The 19,955-nt window shown below is 43.6% G+C and overlaps 1 protein-coding gene across 1 annotated transcript in view; it reads left to right on the top strand.

The window, feature by feature from the left end:
- Piwil2 (piwi like RNA-mediated gene silencing 2) overlaps nt 1-19,955 on the top strand; it is a 52,908-nt gene that overhangs the window by 5,530 nt on the left and 27,423 nt on the right. The window contains exons 6-11 of the mRNA XM_052191009.1: nt 8,925-9,042; nt 9,664-9,788; nt 10,746-10,826; nt 11,104-11,217; nt 17,867-18,055; nt 18,647-18,731. Coding sequence (XP_052046969.1) covers nt 8,925-9,042; nt 9,664-9,788; nt 10,746-10,826; nt 11,104-11,217; nt 17,867-18,055; nt 18,647-18,731 — 712 coding nt within the window. The remainder of the gene's footprint in view (nt 1-8,924; nt 9,043-9,663; nt 9,789-10,745; nt 10,827-11,103; nt 11,218-17,866; nt 18,056-18,646; nt 18,732-19,955) is intronic.

Raw genomic sequence — 19,955 nt, forward strand, 5'->3', positions numbered from 1 at the left:
GAGTTTATGGCTGTGTGTGTATATGTGTGTAAAAGATCATAGGAAAGCCTTGGTCTAGAGGTTATTTATTGACTGGAATCATGAAAAACAAATGTTTTGAAATATATTTGAAGAAAATGCAAAGATAGAAACCTGCACTTTTCTGACAGTTCTTATAACCTTGGGGAGGAGCATGTTTTCCTTTGTGTGACACTGTGACATTAACTGACATATTAACACATCATCTACTTGTAAGGACACGTAAGATTCCCTTTAGCAGCGTATCATAACTTACAGTCACAGGCTCTGATGTGCTGTAGTGTCCTCACTGAAGCTCGCTCTCCCACGGAGCACTGCTGCCTTGACGGCCTCTCCCCCCTCATCCCTTACCACCATTACCCTGCTCCATATGGTTGGTTTGTGTTCCACCCATAAGTGAGATCTTTAAAAAAGATTTTAAATTATGTGTACTTATGTGCCTGTGTGTCAGTATACTCCATGTGTGCAGGTCTACAAAGAGGTCAGAGATGTCCGATCCACTTGGAACTATAGTTACAGGCAGCTGTGGACACAGGGTCTGAGTACAGAGCTCAGGTCCTCTGCAAGTACAGTACATGGTCTTTGTTCTTTGTTTGGTTTGATTTGGTTTGGTTTTTGAGTCAGAGTAGTCCTGACTGTAGACTAGGCTGGCCTTCAACTCAGAGATCTGCTTGACTCTGCCTCCCGAGTGCTGGGATTAAAGCCTTGTACGATCTACGTACACGTTCTTGACCACTGACTTATTTCACATAGGATAATGCCCTGTAGTCATCCACTCAGCAAATGACAGAGTTCATTTTTACAACTGCAAAAATGAGGTATAGACACATCCTGTAGTCCCAGAACTAGGAGGTTGTGCTAGTCAGGATTTCTGTTGCTGAGTTGAAACACTATGACCAAAAGCAAGTTGGGGAGGAAAGGGTTTATTTGGCTTACACCTCCAGTTCATAGTCCATCATTGGAGGAAGTTAGGAAGGAACTCAAGCAGGGATGGAACCTGGAGGCAGGAGCTGATGCAGAGGCCTTGCAGGGGTGCTGCTTACTGGCTCACTCCCCATGGCTTGCTCAGCCTGCTTTCTTATAGAACCCAGGACCACCAGCCCAGGGATGCCCCCACCCACAGTGGGCTGGGCCCTCCCCCACTGATCAAAAATTGAGAAAATGCCTTGCAGCTGGATCTCATGGAAGCATTTCCTTAAGTGAGGCTCCTTCCTCTGTGATGAATCTAACTTATGTCAATGTGACATATAAAACCAGTACAGAAGCCAAAGCAGAATTATCATTCATTCAAGACCAGTCTGGCTACATAGTAAATTCCTGGGTAGAGTGAGATCTTATAGTGTGTGTGTGTGTGTGTGTGTGTGTGTGTGTGTGTGTGTGTAAATATATGTATGTAGAGATGTATTTGATATCTCTGATAACTGGTCAGAGTATTAAGAATTAAATGAAAGCCAGACAGTGGTGGTGCACGCCTTTAATCCCAACACTTGGGAGGCAGAGGCAGGTGGATTTCTGAGGTCAAGGCCAGCCTGGTCTACAAAATGAGTTCCAGGATAGCCAGGGCTATAGAGAGAAACCCTGTCTCGAAAACAAACAAACAAACAAACAAAAAGAATTAAATGATAATGAAGTGCTCAGTTCTAAACAAGACATTTATATCACTCCCACCAAGCCTCATCTAACAACATGGAAGAGGATGCAAGAGCCCATGGATAGAGAAGTGTGCTGCTAAAGAACTTCTAAACTTCTAAATGACATGGCCATTGTGTTCATGAATTCATTGCAGGGTGATCATCCTGCAGAACACCACAACACTGGCCTGGTAACACCTTATCATGGAGGAGGAAGGGCTGATGGGGCCCTATGAGACAGTGGTAGTTGATGGTCATTGGAGAAAGTGGGTATAATTTTTTTCACTGGTGTAGTCCTTGAAAAATTGCCCATATTCCAGTAAATAGCATCATGCAAACAATCCCAGTGAACTTCAGAGGGTCATACACAAAGACATGGCAGTAGGGGCTTAGTGCTGTGCTCCAAAGTTGCAAGCACTGGCTTCTCTTCCAGAGGACCAGGGTTCAATTCTCAGCATGCATAAGGTGGCTCTTGACAACCATCTGTAACTCTAGTCAAGGGATCTGATACTCTTCTGGCTTCTATGGGCACCAGACACATACACGGTATACAGATATACATGGACGGAACACATAATAAAAATAAAGTTGAGCCGGGCAGTGGTGGTGCATGCCTTTAATCCCAGCACTCGGGAGGCAGGCATATTTCTGTGTTTGAGGCCAGCCTGGTCTACAGAATGAGCTCCAGGACAGCCAGGGCTACACAGAGAAACCCTGTCTCAAAAAATAAAAAATAAAAAATAAAAAATAAAACAAAAAACCCCCCAAAACAAACAAAAAAACAACCCCCCCCAAAAAGTTTTAAAATTTAAAAATTTTACATGAAAGTAGGAAAGGGAACTTCTTTTTAAAATAAGATTCAGGAAAACCTTACTAGTTTTTTCTTGTTTGGGGGGATTGTGATGCTTTTTAAGCACTTATACAATTTTTTAAAATTTATTCTCTCATACAATCCATCCCAACCACGGCTTCCCCTCTCTACTCCTTCCAGTCCCTGCCACCTTCCCTCTCCCCCAGATCCACTGCCCCCTCTGCCTTCCACAAGAAAAGAGCAGGCCTCCCAAGGACATTAACTGAACATGGCACAGTAATAAGTGAGACCAGGCACAAACCTTCGCATCAAGGCTAGGTAAAGCAACCCAGTAGAAGGGGAAGGGTCCCAAGAGCAGGCAAAGGAGTCAGAGACACTTCCATTCACACTATTAGAAGTCCACAAAAACCCAAGCCAACAACAGAGACACTTCCATTCACACTATTAGAAGTCCACAAAACCCCCAAGCCGACAAAAGATATGCAGAGAGCCTGCCACAGACCCATATAGGCTCCACTATTGTTCCAGCCTCTGAAACACCTCTGCTTAGTTGATTTTGAGGGCTGTGCTCTCTGGTGTCCTGGACACCTTTGGTTCCCACAGTTTGTTTTCTTCTTCTACAGGGTACCCAGAGTTGGGCCCAATTGAGACCTCCAATTTAGATTGTCTCTTTGCCTAATGTCTGGCTGTGGGTCTATGGATTTACTCCCATCACTGCTAGAGGCAGCCTCTCTAATGATGACTGGGTTATGCACTGATCTATGAGTATAGCATACTATCATTAGAAATAATTAATTTAGTTATTTATTGGCCAGTCATGTTTGAGTCTGTCCTAAGTCTTTGGGCTGTCCAGCTTCTGGTTCCTGCTTATCTGGACCGTGCCAGGCATGGGCTCCCTCTTTTGTGTAGGACTCAAATTAGACCAGTCATTGGTTGGATGCCCCTGCAAGTTCTGTGCCACCAGCTGCCCCAGTACATCTTGCAGGCAGGATAGATAGTAGGTTGAAAGTTTTGTGGCTGGGTTGGTGTCCAAGTCCCACTACTTGAAACATTTCCTGGTTACAGAAGATGGATGGTTCAGGCTCTATATCCTCCATAACTAGGAATCCTTGCTAGGGTTATCCTTAAAGATTTTAGAGTGTTTCCTCTGTATTAGATTTCCAATACCTTCCCCCCCCCAATGCCCTCCAATTCCAGTTTTCTTTCCCCATATTCTCTGTCTCCGTCCATCCCCACTCTACCTGATCCCTCCTATTCCCATTCCCACTCACCCCTAGTCCAGCCACAAAATCTATTTTTCCTTCCCAGGAAGAGCCATGCATCCCCTCTTGAGCCCTCCTTGTTAGCTTAGCCTTTCTGGGTCTGTGGATTGTAGACCAATTATCATTTACTTAACAGCTAATATCTACTTATGAGTACAACCATGTTTATCTTTTAGGGTCTGGGTTACCTCACTCAAGGTTTTCATTTTTCGTTATTACTGTTTCATCTATTTGCCTGCAAATTTCATGATGCTATTTTTTTAAACAACTAAGTAATAAGCCATTGTGTAAATGTTCCATATTTTTTAAGTTCATTTTTCAGTTTAGAGCTAAATTGTTTCTAGTTTCTGTCTATTATGAATAAGTGGGATGGTGGAACGTCATTTAGGTATATGCCCAACAGTGGTATAGCTGGGGCTTGAGGTAAAGCTAGTCCCAATTTTCTCAAGAATTCCCATACTGATTTCCATAGTGGCTGTGCAAGCTTGCACTCCTACCAGCAAAGCAGGAGTGTTCTCCTCGCTCCACATCCTCACCAGCATGAGCTGGTCCTTGTATTTTTGGTCTTAACCATTCTGACACGTGTAAGATGGAATCTCAAAATGACCTACCTGGTCTACATGGCCTCTAGTGGAGCAGGGAGGCTCCAGTGAGTTGGGGCTGGCACATTTCCATGAGGAGGAGAGGGGAGATGGAGTAGAGTCGTGAGTGGGGAGGCTACCAAGAAAGAAGGGAAGGTCCATGAGTGGGTAGCTGCCTGCCTGGAGTTCCAGTGTGGACTCTGGTGGAGCAGGGAGTCTCCACCCGAGTGCAGGAGGGAGTTTCTTAGGAAGAGGAGGAGCCACTGAGAGCGTTAGAGACGGCCCTGCCCTGAGAACTGCTAAATTCATTATACACATGCACGGGACTTTCAGAGGGATAAGAAAGGATACAGCCGGGAATTAAATCTGTTGTGTTTCACATTTTTTGTATCTACCTGATGATAAATGTGTCTTGGCTATTGTGAATTTGTTAAAGTAAATCTAGGTATGTGTGTAGGTGCTTCTTTGAAATAATCAATTATAGATCTTTTAGGTTTATATCCATAAGTGGAATTACTGGGTTGACCATATTTTTAGGTTTCTATATGCATATGTATGTGTGTAACTATTCATATATGCACACGTCTAAAGTCCAGAAAACAATCTCAGGTATCATCTTCAGGAAGACCATTCACTTCTGTTAAAACAAGGTCTTTCATTGGCCCGGACTTCACCAGTTAGGCCAGAGTGTCTGGCTAGCAGACTCCAGAGATCCTCCTATCTATGAGACTACAAGCACATGCTGTGGAGGCCTGAGAGATGGTTGAGTGGTTAAACACTGGCTCCTCTTCTGGAGGATCTGGGTTCAATTTCTAACACCTACATAGTGGCTCACAACCATCTAGAACTCCAGTCCCAGAGTATCAGACACTCTCTCAGGCCTCCACAGGAACTGTACACACACATGGCGCGTAGACATCATGCCCTCTATTTTTATATGGGTTCTGGGGCTTGAATGCTTGTGCTTACAATGGAAGAAGTTTACCAATAAGGACATAGCTTCAGATTTGTTTTTAAATTTCTCAAGAGCCACCATATTCTTTTCCAAAATGGCTGTACTAAGAAATGTGAATTTTTGCAGGACAGCTACTAAAAGTAGAAAAAGCGGAATGAAAAGAGAGAACAAAGTGATGGTTAGGAGGAAAGGACCCAGAAGAATTGTAATTAGCCAGGAAGGAATCCATCTGGATGTGGGCAACATGGTTGATTTAGACCACAAGGAAAAAGAGTTGATTTGCTTTCAGTGTACCCTTGCTAGTCCTCTGTGAACTTTGTTAGAATTACAGAGAAAATGCCTAAGATTAAAGGAACCAGGAAGAACCTAGGCCATGAGGAACAGCCCATGAACCTACCACTCATTTCAAAAGCTGGAAAAAAGGATGATAAGGCAGCAAGATTTCCTTTCAGGGAGCCGGGCAGTGGTGGTGCAAGTCTTTAATCCCAGTACTTAGGAGGCAGAGGTGGGCAGATCTCTGTGACTCCTGTTTCATCTACAAAGCAAACACCAGGACAGCCAGGCCTGTTAAACAGAGAAATACTTTTTCCAAAACTTTGTTTCTTAAGACACTAGGACCTGTGGCTCTGCTTAGGCGAGGCTGGCTGGCCAACAAGTTCCAAGGACCCACCTGTCTATAGCTCCTAGTTACTGCAATCACAAGTAAGCCACCATGAGTGTTAGGAGCAAACTCGGGTCCTCTTGATACAGTGTTATCAAACCTTAGCTGAGGAAATGCCCTCATTAGATTGCCTGTAGGCAAGTCTGGCGGGCATTTCTTGAGTGACCGACATGGAAGGTCCCAGCCTGCTGTGGGTAGTGGCATCTCTGAGTACTAGGTCCTGGGTAGTATAAGCAATCAGACTGACAAACACTAGGTGGAATTCAGGGGAATTGTGCTGAAGACGGGGAGGGAGGATTGTAGGAGCCTGAGGGGTCAGGATACCACAAGAAAACCCAGACTTAACAACCCTGGATTCAGGCTCACTGAGATGGAAACATCAGAGTCTAACCCAGGCCCTCGGCGTAAGTGTTACAGTTGTGTAGCTTGGTGTTTTTTGTGGGGCTCCTATATCTGCCACTTTTAATCTGCTTTTGGGACCCTTGTCATCCTTCTGGGTTGTTGCCTTCTCCAGCTTCAGTGTGAAGGGAAGTGCCTAATCTTATAGCAACTTGATGTGCCATATTAGGTTGACAGCTCTGCAAGCCTGCTCTTTTCTGAAGGGAATGGAAGAATGGATGGGAAGAAGGAGGTGGAGGGAGGGAAGGAGGAGAGACTGCTGTATGTAATCTACGAGAGAAGACAGGAAGCAGGCTGAGCAGGACAGTAAGCCGTGCTCCTGCATGGGTCCTGCCTCAGTTTCTGCCTCTTCATTCCCTGGCTTTAATTCCTGCCCTCATTTTTCTTAGTGATAGGATGAGAGTTAGTTGTATGCTAGAATAAACCATCTCCTCCCTCAATTTGATTTTGGTTGTGTGTTTTCATAGCTATAAAAGCTAGAGCAGGGTCAAGCTGACTGAGCTATCTCCCTGGCCCCAGTTAGATTTTTGAAGCCGTGGTGTGAAGGTGATGTCATTGAGAAGATAGTATAGAGAGCACGGATGCGGAGCAGTACGCGCCTGTGGCTTTGTGGCTTTCTCCTGGGGTATGAACAGGAAGAGGGTGCCAGGGTGCTGCTCTAAGTGCGCACAGCTAGCTTGTCCCAGTCTGAAAACCCCAAACCTGAAATGCCCCAGAATCTAAAAGTTTTTTTAATGTGCACATGAAGCCATGAGTAGAAAATTACACACCATGAAACTTTCATGTACAGAATTGTTAAAAGTATTATGTAAGGGGCTGGAGAAATGGCTCAGGGGCTAAGAGCTTTTGTTGTTCTTGCAGAAGGCCAAGGTGTTCCCAGCACCTACATGGTGACTCACAAGCATTGGCAGCACCAGTTCCCAGGGATCCAGTGCTCTCTTCTGACCTCCACGGTCAACAGGCACATATGTGTTACATATACATGCAGTTAGGTGAGCTATTCATACAAAAAGGTCTGATCCAGGTGTCGTGGCGCAGGACTGCACTGCTAGCACTCAGGAGGCAGAGGCAGGCTGATCCACAGGCCCAGGCAAACCTGATCACAGGGAGTTCCAAGCCAGCCAGGGCTGCAGAGTAAAGGTCCTCTTTCAAAAGGCAATGACCACCACAACAAAAAACCCTAAACCTAAAAAAAAATTTAAATATATAAAACTACCTGTAGGTTGGGCATACAGGACACATGAGTGCATTTTGTGTTTATATGTAGGTCTCATCCACAAGATGTTTTATTATGTATATGCAGATATTCCAGCATCAAAACACTTTGGATTTAAGCATTTGGCATAAAGAATACTCAATCTGCATATGAGATTTTTTTGGAGGAGAAATGTTATCGTGTGAATATTTAATGTTAGGGATGCCAGTTGAATTTCGTTAAGTGTTCTATACTTGAACATACTTGGCTCTTTTTTTAGTCTTGAATTTGTTCACACTTTAGAGTTGAAGAACAAGATTGTATCTTAGTGTATACACTAGAACAATCATTGATAATTAGGTAGCTGTTACAATTTTTTAAGCTGCCAGTTTGCTGCAGTGAATAATAAAAAGTTTAAATCACCATGAATGAAAATGATTAAAATCTCATTAAGAAAATACCTTACGGTGGGATATTGTGGTTCATGCCTTTATCCCAGTACTTGAAAGTCAGAGGAGGCAGGGGGATCTCTTTGAGTTCAAGGCCAGGCCTTTTGTCTCATCAACAAAACAAAATCAGTTTAGGGGCTGGAGAGATGGGTTAGAGGATAAAAAAAGCAACAAAAACTCGCTGCTCTTGCAGAGGCTTGAGTTCAGTTCAGCATCCATAGCATGTGGTTCACAACCCCTGTAATTCCTGCTTCCGGCAGTCTGCCACCCTCTGCAGGTAGACAGACACGTGCAATATACAGAAAAATTCATCTTGAAAAAAGATTTTTTAAACAAAAGGGAAAGGTCCACTTTAAAAACTTGTGCCTCTGAAGATTCAGAGCAGGGACTGGCAGACCACGATCAGCCCAAGGACAGGGCTTGTTTACTGTGAGCTTTGCCATACTCAGGAGATTCAGTGCTATGATTTTGTATTGTTATAGCAGAGGTGCAAGAGTGTATGGTCATGTAAAGCCTTAGATACTTATAAGATGGACTCTTACGGTGTTCTGATCCCCAGCTTGGAAGTCTAGAAGGATATACATGCTGTGTAAAAGCAAGCTTTCTAGAATTATGGGTGTTTGTTTTGTCTTACTTTATTTTGTTTTTGCCTTCCCTCCATATGTTTCTCAGTTGCTTAGAGATGTCTTAAACTGATGATCCCCCTGCCTGAGCCTCTCATGTAGCTGAATTGCAGGCATACACTCCAAGCCTAGTAGATTAGTTATATTTTCTAATGTTTCTACTCCAGCAGGTATCCTTGAAGAGTCATTGTCTTTAGTCAGCTATGTAATTATAAATATGACCACTAGGTGGCATGCAGGTACAAAAAATGTTTCTTAAGTCGCTAACTTACTGCATAGCTTTGGTAAAGATTGCTGTTTGAGTCAAACTGAAGTAACATCCCCTTTGTTATTTTGCAGCCCCAATGTGGAGTGCAAAAGCATGAGGTTTGGCATGTTGAAGGACCACCAGTCTGTCACTGGAAATGTCACTGCTTTTGATGGCTCTATTCTTTATCTTCCTGTGAAGCTTCAACAAGTGAGACCCAGTGGAGACTGTGGTGTGGGTGAAACTCCTGTGTGCCCTGATGGTTTGAAGAGTGGCAAAGTACACATATTCTTTGTGTACTTTTATTTTTGACAGTTTACTTGACAAAGGGCAGATTCTGTAGAACACAGCAGGCCGGAATCATGCCCCCAGCCCCACTTTGGCCTAAGTTTGTGAAGTAGCACTCCTTATTCATAAATGGACTGGTAGGGAGCAGTTGGTCTCTGACAGTCACTCAGATTTTCAACTTCAGGGCTCAGCAGTAGAGAACACCTGATGCTCCTGTAGAGAACCAGTTTCAGTTCCTCCACCCACACTGCGCGGCCTCGGCCATCCTCTCCAGGTCCAGGGATCCAGAGCCCTCTTCTGGCCTCCTTGGGTACCTGTGTATACATGATACACATGTACATATACATAAAATCAATTAAAAACAAAACTAAAGATTTACGTGTTCAACTTGGAATTTTACTTAGTTTGTTTGTTTATTGTCACACTGATTTAGCCAGCATAAGCTGCAGAGTAGGGGTGGGGTGGAGCTACCTTTTGGGCTCTAGAACTCTGAGTTAGGGTTAAGGCTTCATAGCTTTGTCACTTCTCATGTTTATTTGTTAGGTTGTTGAGTTAAAAAGCCAGAGAAAAACTGATGATGCTGAGATCAAGATCAAGATCCAGCTGACGAAGATCCTGGAGCCGTGCTCTGACCTGTGCATTCCCTTCTACAATGTGGTCTTCCGGCGGTAAGGGGGCCACTGCGGCCTTGTGTCTCCTCAGGAGGTGTGCATGGTCCGCACGCAGTGTCTGTCTGCGGTGGGCTTGGAAGCTCCTAATGAGTGACCTTAGTGTCAACTCAGGTCATCTCTCAATGACAGGCCAGGTGTGGGATCTGAAGTTAGGTGTGTGGATAGCTGAGTAGGCAAATAGATTCTTTTGGATTAGTTTAAGAATTTTTCAGACCAGATGTTTGTGTTTGAGACAGGATTTTGTATAACTCCGGCTAGTCTCAGCTTGATGTGTAGCTGAGGATTGCCTGTCCCAACCCTCCTGCTTCAGCTTCCCCAATGCTGGGGTTATAGCGTGCATGACCACACTCCTCCAGGACAGACAGTGGCATGTGAAGGGCTCCTCACAGTACAGCAGTATTTCCTACACTTTAAAAAATATATACACACTTTATAATTGTTTAACTTCTTTTGTGGGTAAAAAAAAAAAAATCAGTTTTGCACAGGAGTTTAATCCCAAACTATCTCTGATTTAATGAACTAGGCCCTCCAGTGAGCTGCTCGAACAGACACAGTTCCCTTGCTGGGCTGTTCACAAATTGGAAACTAGTTCATCTGCACTCTCCTTGGTTCATGGTGTCAGTAATCTAATTAAGCAGGGAAGTAGGCCTGGGTTCAGAGAACTGGGTCCTGAGTGAGCCTTCAGTCATCTGCACACGCTGCAGATGCTAGCTTAACTGTGCTATAGCAAGACTGTTTTAAACACAGGCTATGTTATGCAGAGAGCAGACGCAAGCCTGCTCCTTCAGGCTTGCAGGGGAAACCATAGCTAAGACTGAAGGAGCTTTTGGACAGCTTTTCTGTTAGACTTAGGACACAGCTTGAGGGTCAGTGCTTGCCTAGTGAATGTGTAGCTCTATGGCCCACCCAGCACTCAGAAGGAGAAAGAGAACTGACCTCTGCCATTGATTTCAGGGTAATGAAACTTTTGGATATGAAGCTTGTGGGGAGAAACTTCTATGACCCTACAAGTGCCATGGTACTGCAGCAACACAGGTTGGTGGCTTTTTTTTCTCCTTCATTTTTGAATGTTCTAGAAAGAAACTTTCATTATGCCCACTATACATAGGTCAAGAACGTCAACAATATTTTATTGTCATAAGTACAATTTATCAGCTAAATCTTTTTGTTTATTTATATTTCTAGTAAGTTTGTACTGATTCTGATTTGGTTACATTTCCCCCCTAGGCCTTCCTCATTACTATCAGGAAGGGCAGTATCAGTATTGTGTAAAATAGGGATCCTGATGCGCTTGGAACATCTCTCTCTTCAGATTGCAGATCTGGCCTGGCTACGCAGCTAGCATCCGGAGGACAGATGGGGGTCTCTTCCTGCTCGCTGATGTCTCTCATAAGGTTATTCGGAATGACTCTGTGCTGGACGTCATGTGAGTAACCAGAGGGATGCACCCTTAACACCATGACGACTTTGTGTGTGTTGTGGGTGGGGTTAATCATAAAGTGTATTAAAAGAACCGGGTCCAGGTGTGATGACTCTCTAGGGCTGAGGCAAGAGGGCTACCTCATGGGCTGACCTAGGCTATATAGAGTTCCAGGCCAGCCTGGGCTACAGTGCAAGACCCTGTCTCAGAGAAGAAAACAAACTAGCTGAAAGGATGTGCTCTCCCCTGAAGTCTGCTGAGGAGCATCTGACGGGGCAGGCATATGCTGTTCTCCTAGGACTCATATTTCAAGTTAGTTCTTCTGAGCCATGTTTTTAAGTCTTGTCAGGCGTCACCCCATTATGTCATACACAGACTGAGGCGACTGGTGGTTGGGTTTTTGTTTTTTTGTACTTTTGAGATAGTATTATTACTCTGTATTACAGGCTAGCTTGGAACTTATGCTGTGATCTAGACTGGCCCTTAATATGACTGTGGTACAAAGCCACCCAGCTCTAGAGCAGGGAGCCCTCTACTGTTATGGCTGCTTTCATCCTCTGGACCGTTTGTGTTCTTACAGACTCCTGGAAACTGCCAAAGAGAAGTTATTTTCCTGGATGTCAGAGCAGCTCAGTCTTTAGAAATAGTAAATTTCCCCCCATTACAGGAATAACTTATATTCTTTTAAATGATAGCAAGCAAATAGGTTTATCCAGTGGGTTCAGTGTTACATGTTGCTATTACATTCACAGTCACTGATTTAATGATTATCCTAGTGGAGTTCAGGACCATCTTCAAATGTCTGCTAAGTACTGGTGGGGTTGGCTTGGCTGGGTTTTCTTCTAGTTGGCCGGGATCCGCTCACCTCCTTCCTTGTCTCAGACATCATACTGCCTGTGCCGTTCCTGCTCTGGTGCAGGACATGGCCTCCATCATCTCCTCGGAGAAGGGTACAAAGGAGGAAATGCTGTGAGCCTCAGGTTCACCTTAGGTTGAGTACTGTTCTCAGCAGGAAGGGCTTTCCCCTCAGAATCAGGGCAGTGCTGCTGTCCAGAGGCCCAGATTTCGTGTTCGCAGAGCCATATTGAGTTCTGTTTCCCAAGTATTCAGGTGTTCTCTTCACTGTGCTTCCTGTCTTTAGAAGGTTCACAAACTTCCCTTTTTGCTGTTTTGGTTTTTTGAGTCAACTTTTCTCTGTGTAGCCCTGTCTGTCCCAGAACTTCCTCTGTAGATCAGGCTGGTCTCAAAGTCACAGAGATCTGCTTGCCTCTGCCTCGCAAGTGCTGGGAAAAGGTATACACAACTCTACCGGGCTCCTTTTTGTTGTTTTACTAGCATATATTAATTACATATAATGGTGGTTTTGTGATGTTTCATATATGTATATGATGTGTTTGGTCAGTTTGCCCCTACTACCCTTTCTTTTACTCCTGCTTATTCCTTGCCTCTTCCTAACCAGTTGCTCTTCTCCCCTCTTGCATGTTATTTTGTTGAGCATATTTTTTGTGACTCGGCAGGTTCAGGGTTATGTGAGCATGGATGAAGGCTGATTTACCAGGAGCCATGCACCAGGAAAGACAATCCCTTCTAACCTCTAGCAGCTGCTGGGTCCTCACAGAGGGAGGGCCTTGATCCCCTCCCCATCAACAGCTTTAACTTCCTAAATCTCCCAGGAGAGCTGGAGAGCGGCCCCTTGCTCCTTAGGTGGAATGCTGACTGGCTCAGTCTCCTGCAGCTTTCTCTGTAGTCTCCCGAAATATTAGTTGTTCGGTGTTCCTTACTGTAGTTTTAGGATTCTCTTTGGGATGATTTCCTTCTTGCCTGAAGTATAGTATGCCATTTAGTTTAGGATTTACTGGTGGTAATTTAGATGTTTATCTAAAACTGTCATTTATTCTGCTTTTTAAATTAAAGTTTGTAACTGGTAGATATATTCTTCTAACGTTTTGTCTATGTTCCAGTGTCTTCTTGCTAACATCATTTGTATTCCCAAATCAGCTGCCCATGCTATAATTATTTATTTTTAAAAGTTATTCTTAAATTTTGTCTTTTCAGAAGTTTTGTTATAGTTTATCTAGTTATAGCCTCTGTTAAAGAAAAAATTGTGATACCTATTTAGAAGAGTAAACTTTGTGAGGACTGTAGGTGCGGACCACTGTGATGGTGGGAGGGATGGACTCAGCTCTGAAGACTGTTCACAAGGCAAAGAGGGACTGTGTTAGGTGGGCATTTGCTGTGTTGCCTAGGCTAGTCCAAACTCCTAGCTGGGCTGAAGCAATTCTGCATAGCCCCCCAGGTGGCTGGCCACCACAGGCTTACACTTAACATGTCCCACGTGAGAAGTGGAAATCTATAAAACATTAGCAGTGTTGGGAGAATAGAAGGGAGTTCCTAACAGGGAATCCCTCCCATGTGGAGGGATAGTAGCCAAGGAAACTGAAGAGGCTCACAGTAGTACATCACCTGGAGGGGGGGGGGGATGATGGGAATGAAGGCTGATCAGATATAGAAGGCAATCTAATATCAAGGCTGGAATTCTGGCTAAACTGACTCAGTAGGACTCTTGCTAAAGCGGGTCAGTGTAGTGGGTGGTGAACTGGAAGCCTGGTTAAGAAGAACTAGCTAGGAGAGGCTCTTCCTGCATCCTAATAATGCTTCTGTATAGTCCTCTACCCTTGAGTGTGGGCTGGACTTTCCCACACATCTCAGTGAATAAAATATGTGGGAGGTAGGGTATGGAAAGACTGCTTTCTGTCTAGGGTGTGCTCTCTTACTGTCTCTTAGGCCACTCAGCCAAGGGAGGAAGCCAGCAGCCATGTTATAAGACAGCCTTTAGAGTGGCTCACTTCAGTGATCTTGGTAACACGTCTTGTCTCAGTTCAACCTTGAGGTACTGTAGTTGGGCTGAAAACCTTGTGTGCATCCTTGTCAAAGTCACCTTGCTCGGCCACACTTGATTCCTGACCCTCAAAAAACTGAGATAATAAGCGTATGTCTAGTTTTTTATTATTGTTTTTGTGACTCTGGAGACATAACTTAAGGCCTCATGCATGTTAGTCTAGCATTCCCACACTAAGCTATATTCACTAAGCTTGTGTATACATACACACTAAGCTTGTGTATGCTTTTTCATACATCTGTTTTATTTGTGTGTATGTACACATCATGTATGTGTGAAGGTCAGAGAATAGTTTGAAGGAGTAGATTTTCACCCTCCACTTTCAGGATCCAGGAATCGAACTCAAGTTTTCATATTTGGCAGCGAGGGCCTTTGCCCACTGAGTCATCTGGCTAGCCCCAGTGTGACCTTATTAAACAGCTTTATTAAAATATAGACTGAAATATACTCATCTGGAGGGTGCTGCTCTGTGGTTGTTAGTGTATCCATAGTATATGCTGTACATTATTACTACAGTCAGTTTTAGGACATTTCCATCACTGCAGAGAGAGGCTATAAATAGCCTTTGGCCGTTAGTTTCCTTCTTTGCCCTCCTCAGGCCTAGAGAAACCATCAGTCTGGTGTGTGTGTGTGTGTGTGTGTGTGTGTGTGTGTGTGTGTGTGTGTGTGTGTTTATTTTGTCCCATTCCTTTCTATCTTCCCTGTTTTTTGTTGTTGTTTAAGATAAGATCTTAGCTGGGCAGTGGTGGCTCATGCCTGTAATCCCAGTACTTGGGAGGCAGAGGCAGGTGGATTTCTGATCTTGAGGCCAGCCTGCTCTACACAGTGAGTTCTAGGACAGCCAGGGCTACACAGAAAAACCCTGTCTTGAAAAAACAAAAAGATAAGATCTTGCTGACTTGTTCATGTTGGCCTCAAATTTGTAATCCTCTTACCTCACTAATTTGTTTTCTGACTATTTCAAACATTCCATATGAAAAATAATCTTTGTATAATATTCCGTATCTTGGTTTTCAAGATATATCCAGATTATATGCATGATACAGAGTTCCTTTTGTGTGGAACAATACTCTACCATATTGATATTTTTCTTTTAAAAAATATTTATTTTTATTTTACTATATTTGTATGAGTATATGCTATGTATGTGTGCCAATGGAAGTCAGAAGATGTGGACCTGGAGGTACAGGAGATTGTGTGCTGTCCACCATGGATGCTAAGTACTCTGAATGATGATCTGGTACTCTGGAAAAGCAGCAAGTGCTCTTAACCACTGAACTGTCTTTGTGTTCAGTGGTTAGCCCCAAGTATTTTCTTTCTTTCTTTTTAAAAGTGATATTAAAATGTTTTGTGTGTGTGTCTGTGTGTGTGTCTGTGTGGTGTACTGTATGTATGTACTGTATGCTGCTTGGGTTTGGAGGTCAGAGGAAGTTTACGTGGGTCCCAGGGATCAAGCTCAGGTTGATAGGCTGGGCAGCAAGAGCCCTTCTCTTTTAAGCCACTTTGGTGACCTTGCCATATTTGTCACTCAGCTGTTTGAGGTACTTGTTTGTGTTTACAAGTGGCTGTGGACTTCCATGTCCAGATAGATCTTGATGTGTGTGTGTGTTGCCTATTTTTATCCTTCTCTTAACCCAAGGACAGCTTGGCACGTGTCATGTTCCTGCCAGAGGTGTTTGAAGGCTCCAGTTCACCTGCAGCCTCACCTGCTGTCGTGTTTCTATTCTAATCACCTTTGCATGTGAAATAAGTCTTACTGTGGCTTTGATTGCATTTACCTCATGTCTAATGATAGCAGTTTTTTCTGCACCTTTTGGCCATTTGAATATCTTTGTAAAATAGTTAGATCTTTGATCCACTTTTAAAATGCATTTTAAAAAGTATTTATTTTATTTCACATGCATTGTTTTGCCTGCATATATGTCTGTATGAGGGTGTCAGATCCTAGAACTGGAGTTACAGACAACTATAATCTGCCATGTGGATGGTGGGAATTGAACCTGAATCCTCTGGAAGAGCAGCCAGTGTTCTTAACTGCTGAGCAATCTCTACAGCCTCTAAAATGCATTATTTAATTGTAATATTTGTGTATTTTAGATACAGATATCTTGTCAAATACGTAATTTGAGATATTTTCTGTCATATGAATTGTCTTTCCTGTCTTAGTTAGGGTTTCTATTGCGGTGATGAAACATGAAAGCACTTAAGGAGGAGAGGGTTTATTCAGTTTACACTTCAGTCAGCATCACTATTCACCATCAAAGAAAGTCTGGACAGAAACTCACACACGGCAGGAAACTGGAGACAGGAGCTGATGCAGAGGCCATGGAGGGCGCTGCTTACTGGCTCGCTACCCATGGCTTACTTAACCTGCTTTCTCATAGAACTCAGGACCTCTAACCCAAGAATGGCCCCACTCACAATGGGTTAGGCTCGTCCCTATAAATCACTAATTAAGACAGTGCCTTACAGCTGGACCTTATGGAGGCATTTATCCTTTGAGATAACTCTAGTTGTGTCTTGAGTTGACTTGAGACTGGCCAACACATTCCCTCCCTCTCTCCCTCCTTCCCTCCCTTCCTCCCTTCCTTTCTTTTTTCTCTTTTGTTTTTTTCTTTCTTGCTGAGACAGGATCTAGTTATGTAGCTCAGGCTGGCCAGGAATTTACCATGTAGACAATGCTGGCCTCAAACTCAGAGTCACTCACTCTACTTTAGGGTGACATTAGAAACTTATTACAATAATAATTCAAAGTTCACCAGAGGCACCCACAAATCCCTTTGCCCCATAGGCACATCCTCAAAGAAGGGCTTCTCTGTGAGCCAGAGCGACCTTACAGAATCATAACATATAGATGGTTCCTACTCTAAACTGTTTAGTAATGGTTTTCTTAGGCCTCACACATGTAATTTGATTTGTGATTTAAAAGAGAAATTATGGACATTTTACAAAACTTTTCGCTGTTGTATTTGGAAGTCATGAGAACTTAATTAAAATTTCTAAAATTTTATTTTATGTGTATGGGTGTTTTGCCTGAATAACTGTGCATCATGTGCATGCCTTGAGGCCAGATGAGGGTGTCAGGTCCCCTGGAATATGAGTGACAGATCGTTTTGAACCCCTCCCCCCAGATGGGGCTGGGAATTTAGCCTGGGTCTTCTATAAGGCCAATATGTGCTCCAAACCATTGAGCTATCTTCTAGCCTGGATTTTTTTTTTTAAAAAAAAAACAATGCAAGTGACTTTTCTTTGGGAGACCTCAGTTAAAAACAAACAACAGTTGGGTGTAGTGGCACAGGCCTTTAATCACAGGACTCTTGAGGTAGAGGTAGACAGATCTCTCTGAGTTCAAGTCTATCCTGGTCTCACAGTAAGCTCCAAACCAGTCATGGCTACGTCACAGTGAGACCGTGTTTCTGGGGTTGAATGACAGGGAGATGATTCAGCAGTTAGGAACACTTGCTGTTCTTTTAGATGACCGCTCACTACCTCCTGTGACTCCAGCTCCGGGTATCGATGCCTCTGGCCTCCTCGGTGTTTGCACTTATTTGTACATACAGACACATATGCACACAATTAAAATAATAAAAATAAATCCTAAAGGACAGTAATTGGTTCATGTGATGAATACAGCTAATGAGGGGGTAAAAGATGAGACCCAACCCTTGGGTCCTTACCTCAGTGTCTGGAGCCCCTATCCCTCTCTTACAAGCCTGAGTGTATGGGTGCCAACCAGTCTCTTGCCTCTTCCCAAAGGCATGCTATCTACCAGCAGAACAAGGAGCACTTCCAGGATGAGTGTAGCAAGCTTCTGGTTGGCAGCATTGTCATCACACGCTACAACAACCGTACCTACCGAATCGACGATGTGGACTGGAACAAGACCCCTAAAGACAGCTTTGTAATGTCAGACGGGAAGGAAATCACATTCCTGGAGTACTACAGGTACAACGAGAGGCTGCACTTAGGTCTGAGGGTAGGGGCGGGATGTGCTCTCCCAGGCTCTGGGTCTTGAGTACCTTTAATGATGGGTACCTGACACTGCACAGCTCTGTAAACTGATAATAAACACCGGAGACAAGCTTGTCTGTGGGTCTGGCCTGCACGTGTTGTTCTTACAGTTGGTTCTTTTGGTACTTTTGGCAATTATTACATAAGCGATTTTTTTGTTAATTGTATTTCTCTTGTTGATTTTGTCTGGTAAGAGAATTGAAATTCTCATCTTTAATCATTAGACTTCTATTTCTAAATCCTTTAGCCTGATGCATTTACCACATGCTTCTCTCCTGAGCTATGTATGTATATATATTATACACACATATATATATACTATATATGTATATAATATATATACCTTTGTTCTCTGTCTATTAGCAAGAAAACTGTAGCCTGTATTTTCCACTTACATATACTATGATTAGTGTCTGATGGATTCTCAACGAGGATACTGTGCAAATCGTAAGCTGCAGTAGCACTGGGAAGAGCTGGAGGGTTGTTGTAGGAGTGGTGACACCTTCTTACTCTGTCCTGCTTTAGCAAAAACTATGGGATCACAGTTAAGGAGGATGACCAGCCGCTGCTCATCCACCGGCCCAGTGAGAGGCAGAACAACCATGGCACGGTGAGTGCTTACACCACGGCCACAGCAGTCCTCCATTCCGCTGCTCTTGGCGCATGTGCTCTCGTCCATGCACCCACTGCACGTACCCACGCACATGTGCAGTACGTAGGACACATTGGGCGTGGCTTTATTTTCCCTATAGTCAGAGTTGCTAGGAGGAGATAAATGTCTCCATGAGCAGTTGTGGTTAAAAGCATAAGGAGAGTTCCTTGTATTTAAAGATTAAAAACTCTGGGGCTGGGGAGAGGGTCCAGTGGTTCAGATCACTGGCTGCTCTTCCAAAGGACCTAGGTTCCATTCTCACCACCCACATGGCAGCTCACAACCTACCCTTCAGTTCCAAGGGATCTTGGGCTTTTTCTGGTCCTCTGTGGGCACCAGGTATATATATATACACATGCAGGTAAAACACTTTTACATATACAAAATAAATTAAAAACTGTGATATGAGCGTGGTAGCATATGCCTACAATCCCCTTGGGAGGCAGAGGCATGTTGATCTCAGAGTTTGAGACCAGCCTGGTCTATGTAGTGAGTTCCAGGCTAGTCAGAGCTAAGTAGTGAGACATTATCTCAAAAAAAAAAAAAAAAAAGTTTCTGGGGCTGGGGAGATGGCCAGTGGTTGAGAGCAGAGACTGCTATCCCTGGGGATCTTAGTTTGATTTCCAGCATCCACATTAGGAGTCTTACCACTGCATATAACCCCACCTAGGGAATCCAACACCTTTGGCCTCTGGGTACTTACATTCATGTGTATATACCGTTTCCCCCCATACAATTGAAATAATGAAAATAAATCTTGAAAAACAAAAATCCATAGATTCAAGAGGGAGTTGTAGACATTTATTTTATCAGGAAAAGGGCCCAGAGATTAGCCTTGATACCTCACTTGGTCTTTTTTAATAAAAAAAATTAAATTTATTATTTTATGTGTATGAACATTTTGCTTGCATGTATATCTATGTACCATATGCATTCCTGGTGCCCACTAAGGTCAGAGAAAGGTGTCTGAGCTCCTGAAACTAGGTTTTAAGCCATTATGTGGGTCCTGAGAGCCAAATCCCATTTCTCTTCAAGGGCAACAATGTTTGTAAGTGCTGAGCCATGCCTCTGGCCTCACCTCATTTTAGCTGTGAAGGCTGAGGGTCAGCTGAGCAGGAGACACTGTGTCTTCTCTTTTTCTCCTCTTTTTAAAAATTTTTATTTATTCACTTTACATCCAAA

This window comes from Apodemus sylvaticus, chromosome 8 (assembly GCF_947179515.1).
Source record: "Apodemus sylvaticus chromosome 8, mApoSyl1.1, whole genome shotgun sequence".
NCBI classification, from domain to species: domain Eukaryota; kingdom Metazoa; phylum Chordata; class Mammalia; order Rodentia; family Muridae; genus Apodemus; species Apodemus sylvaticus.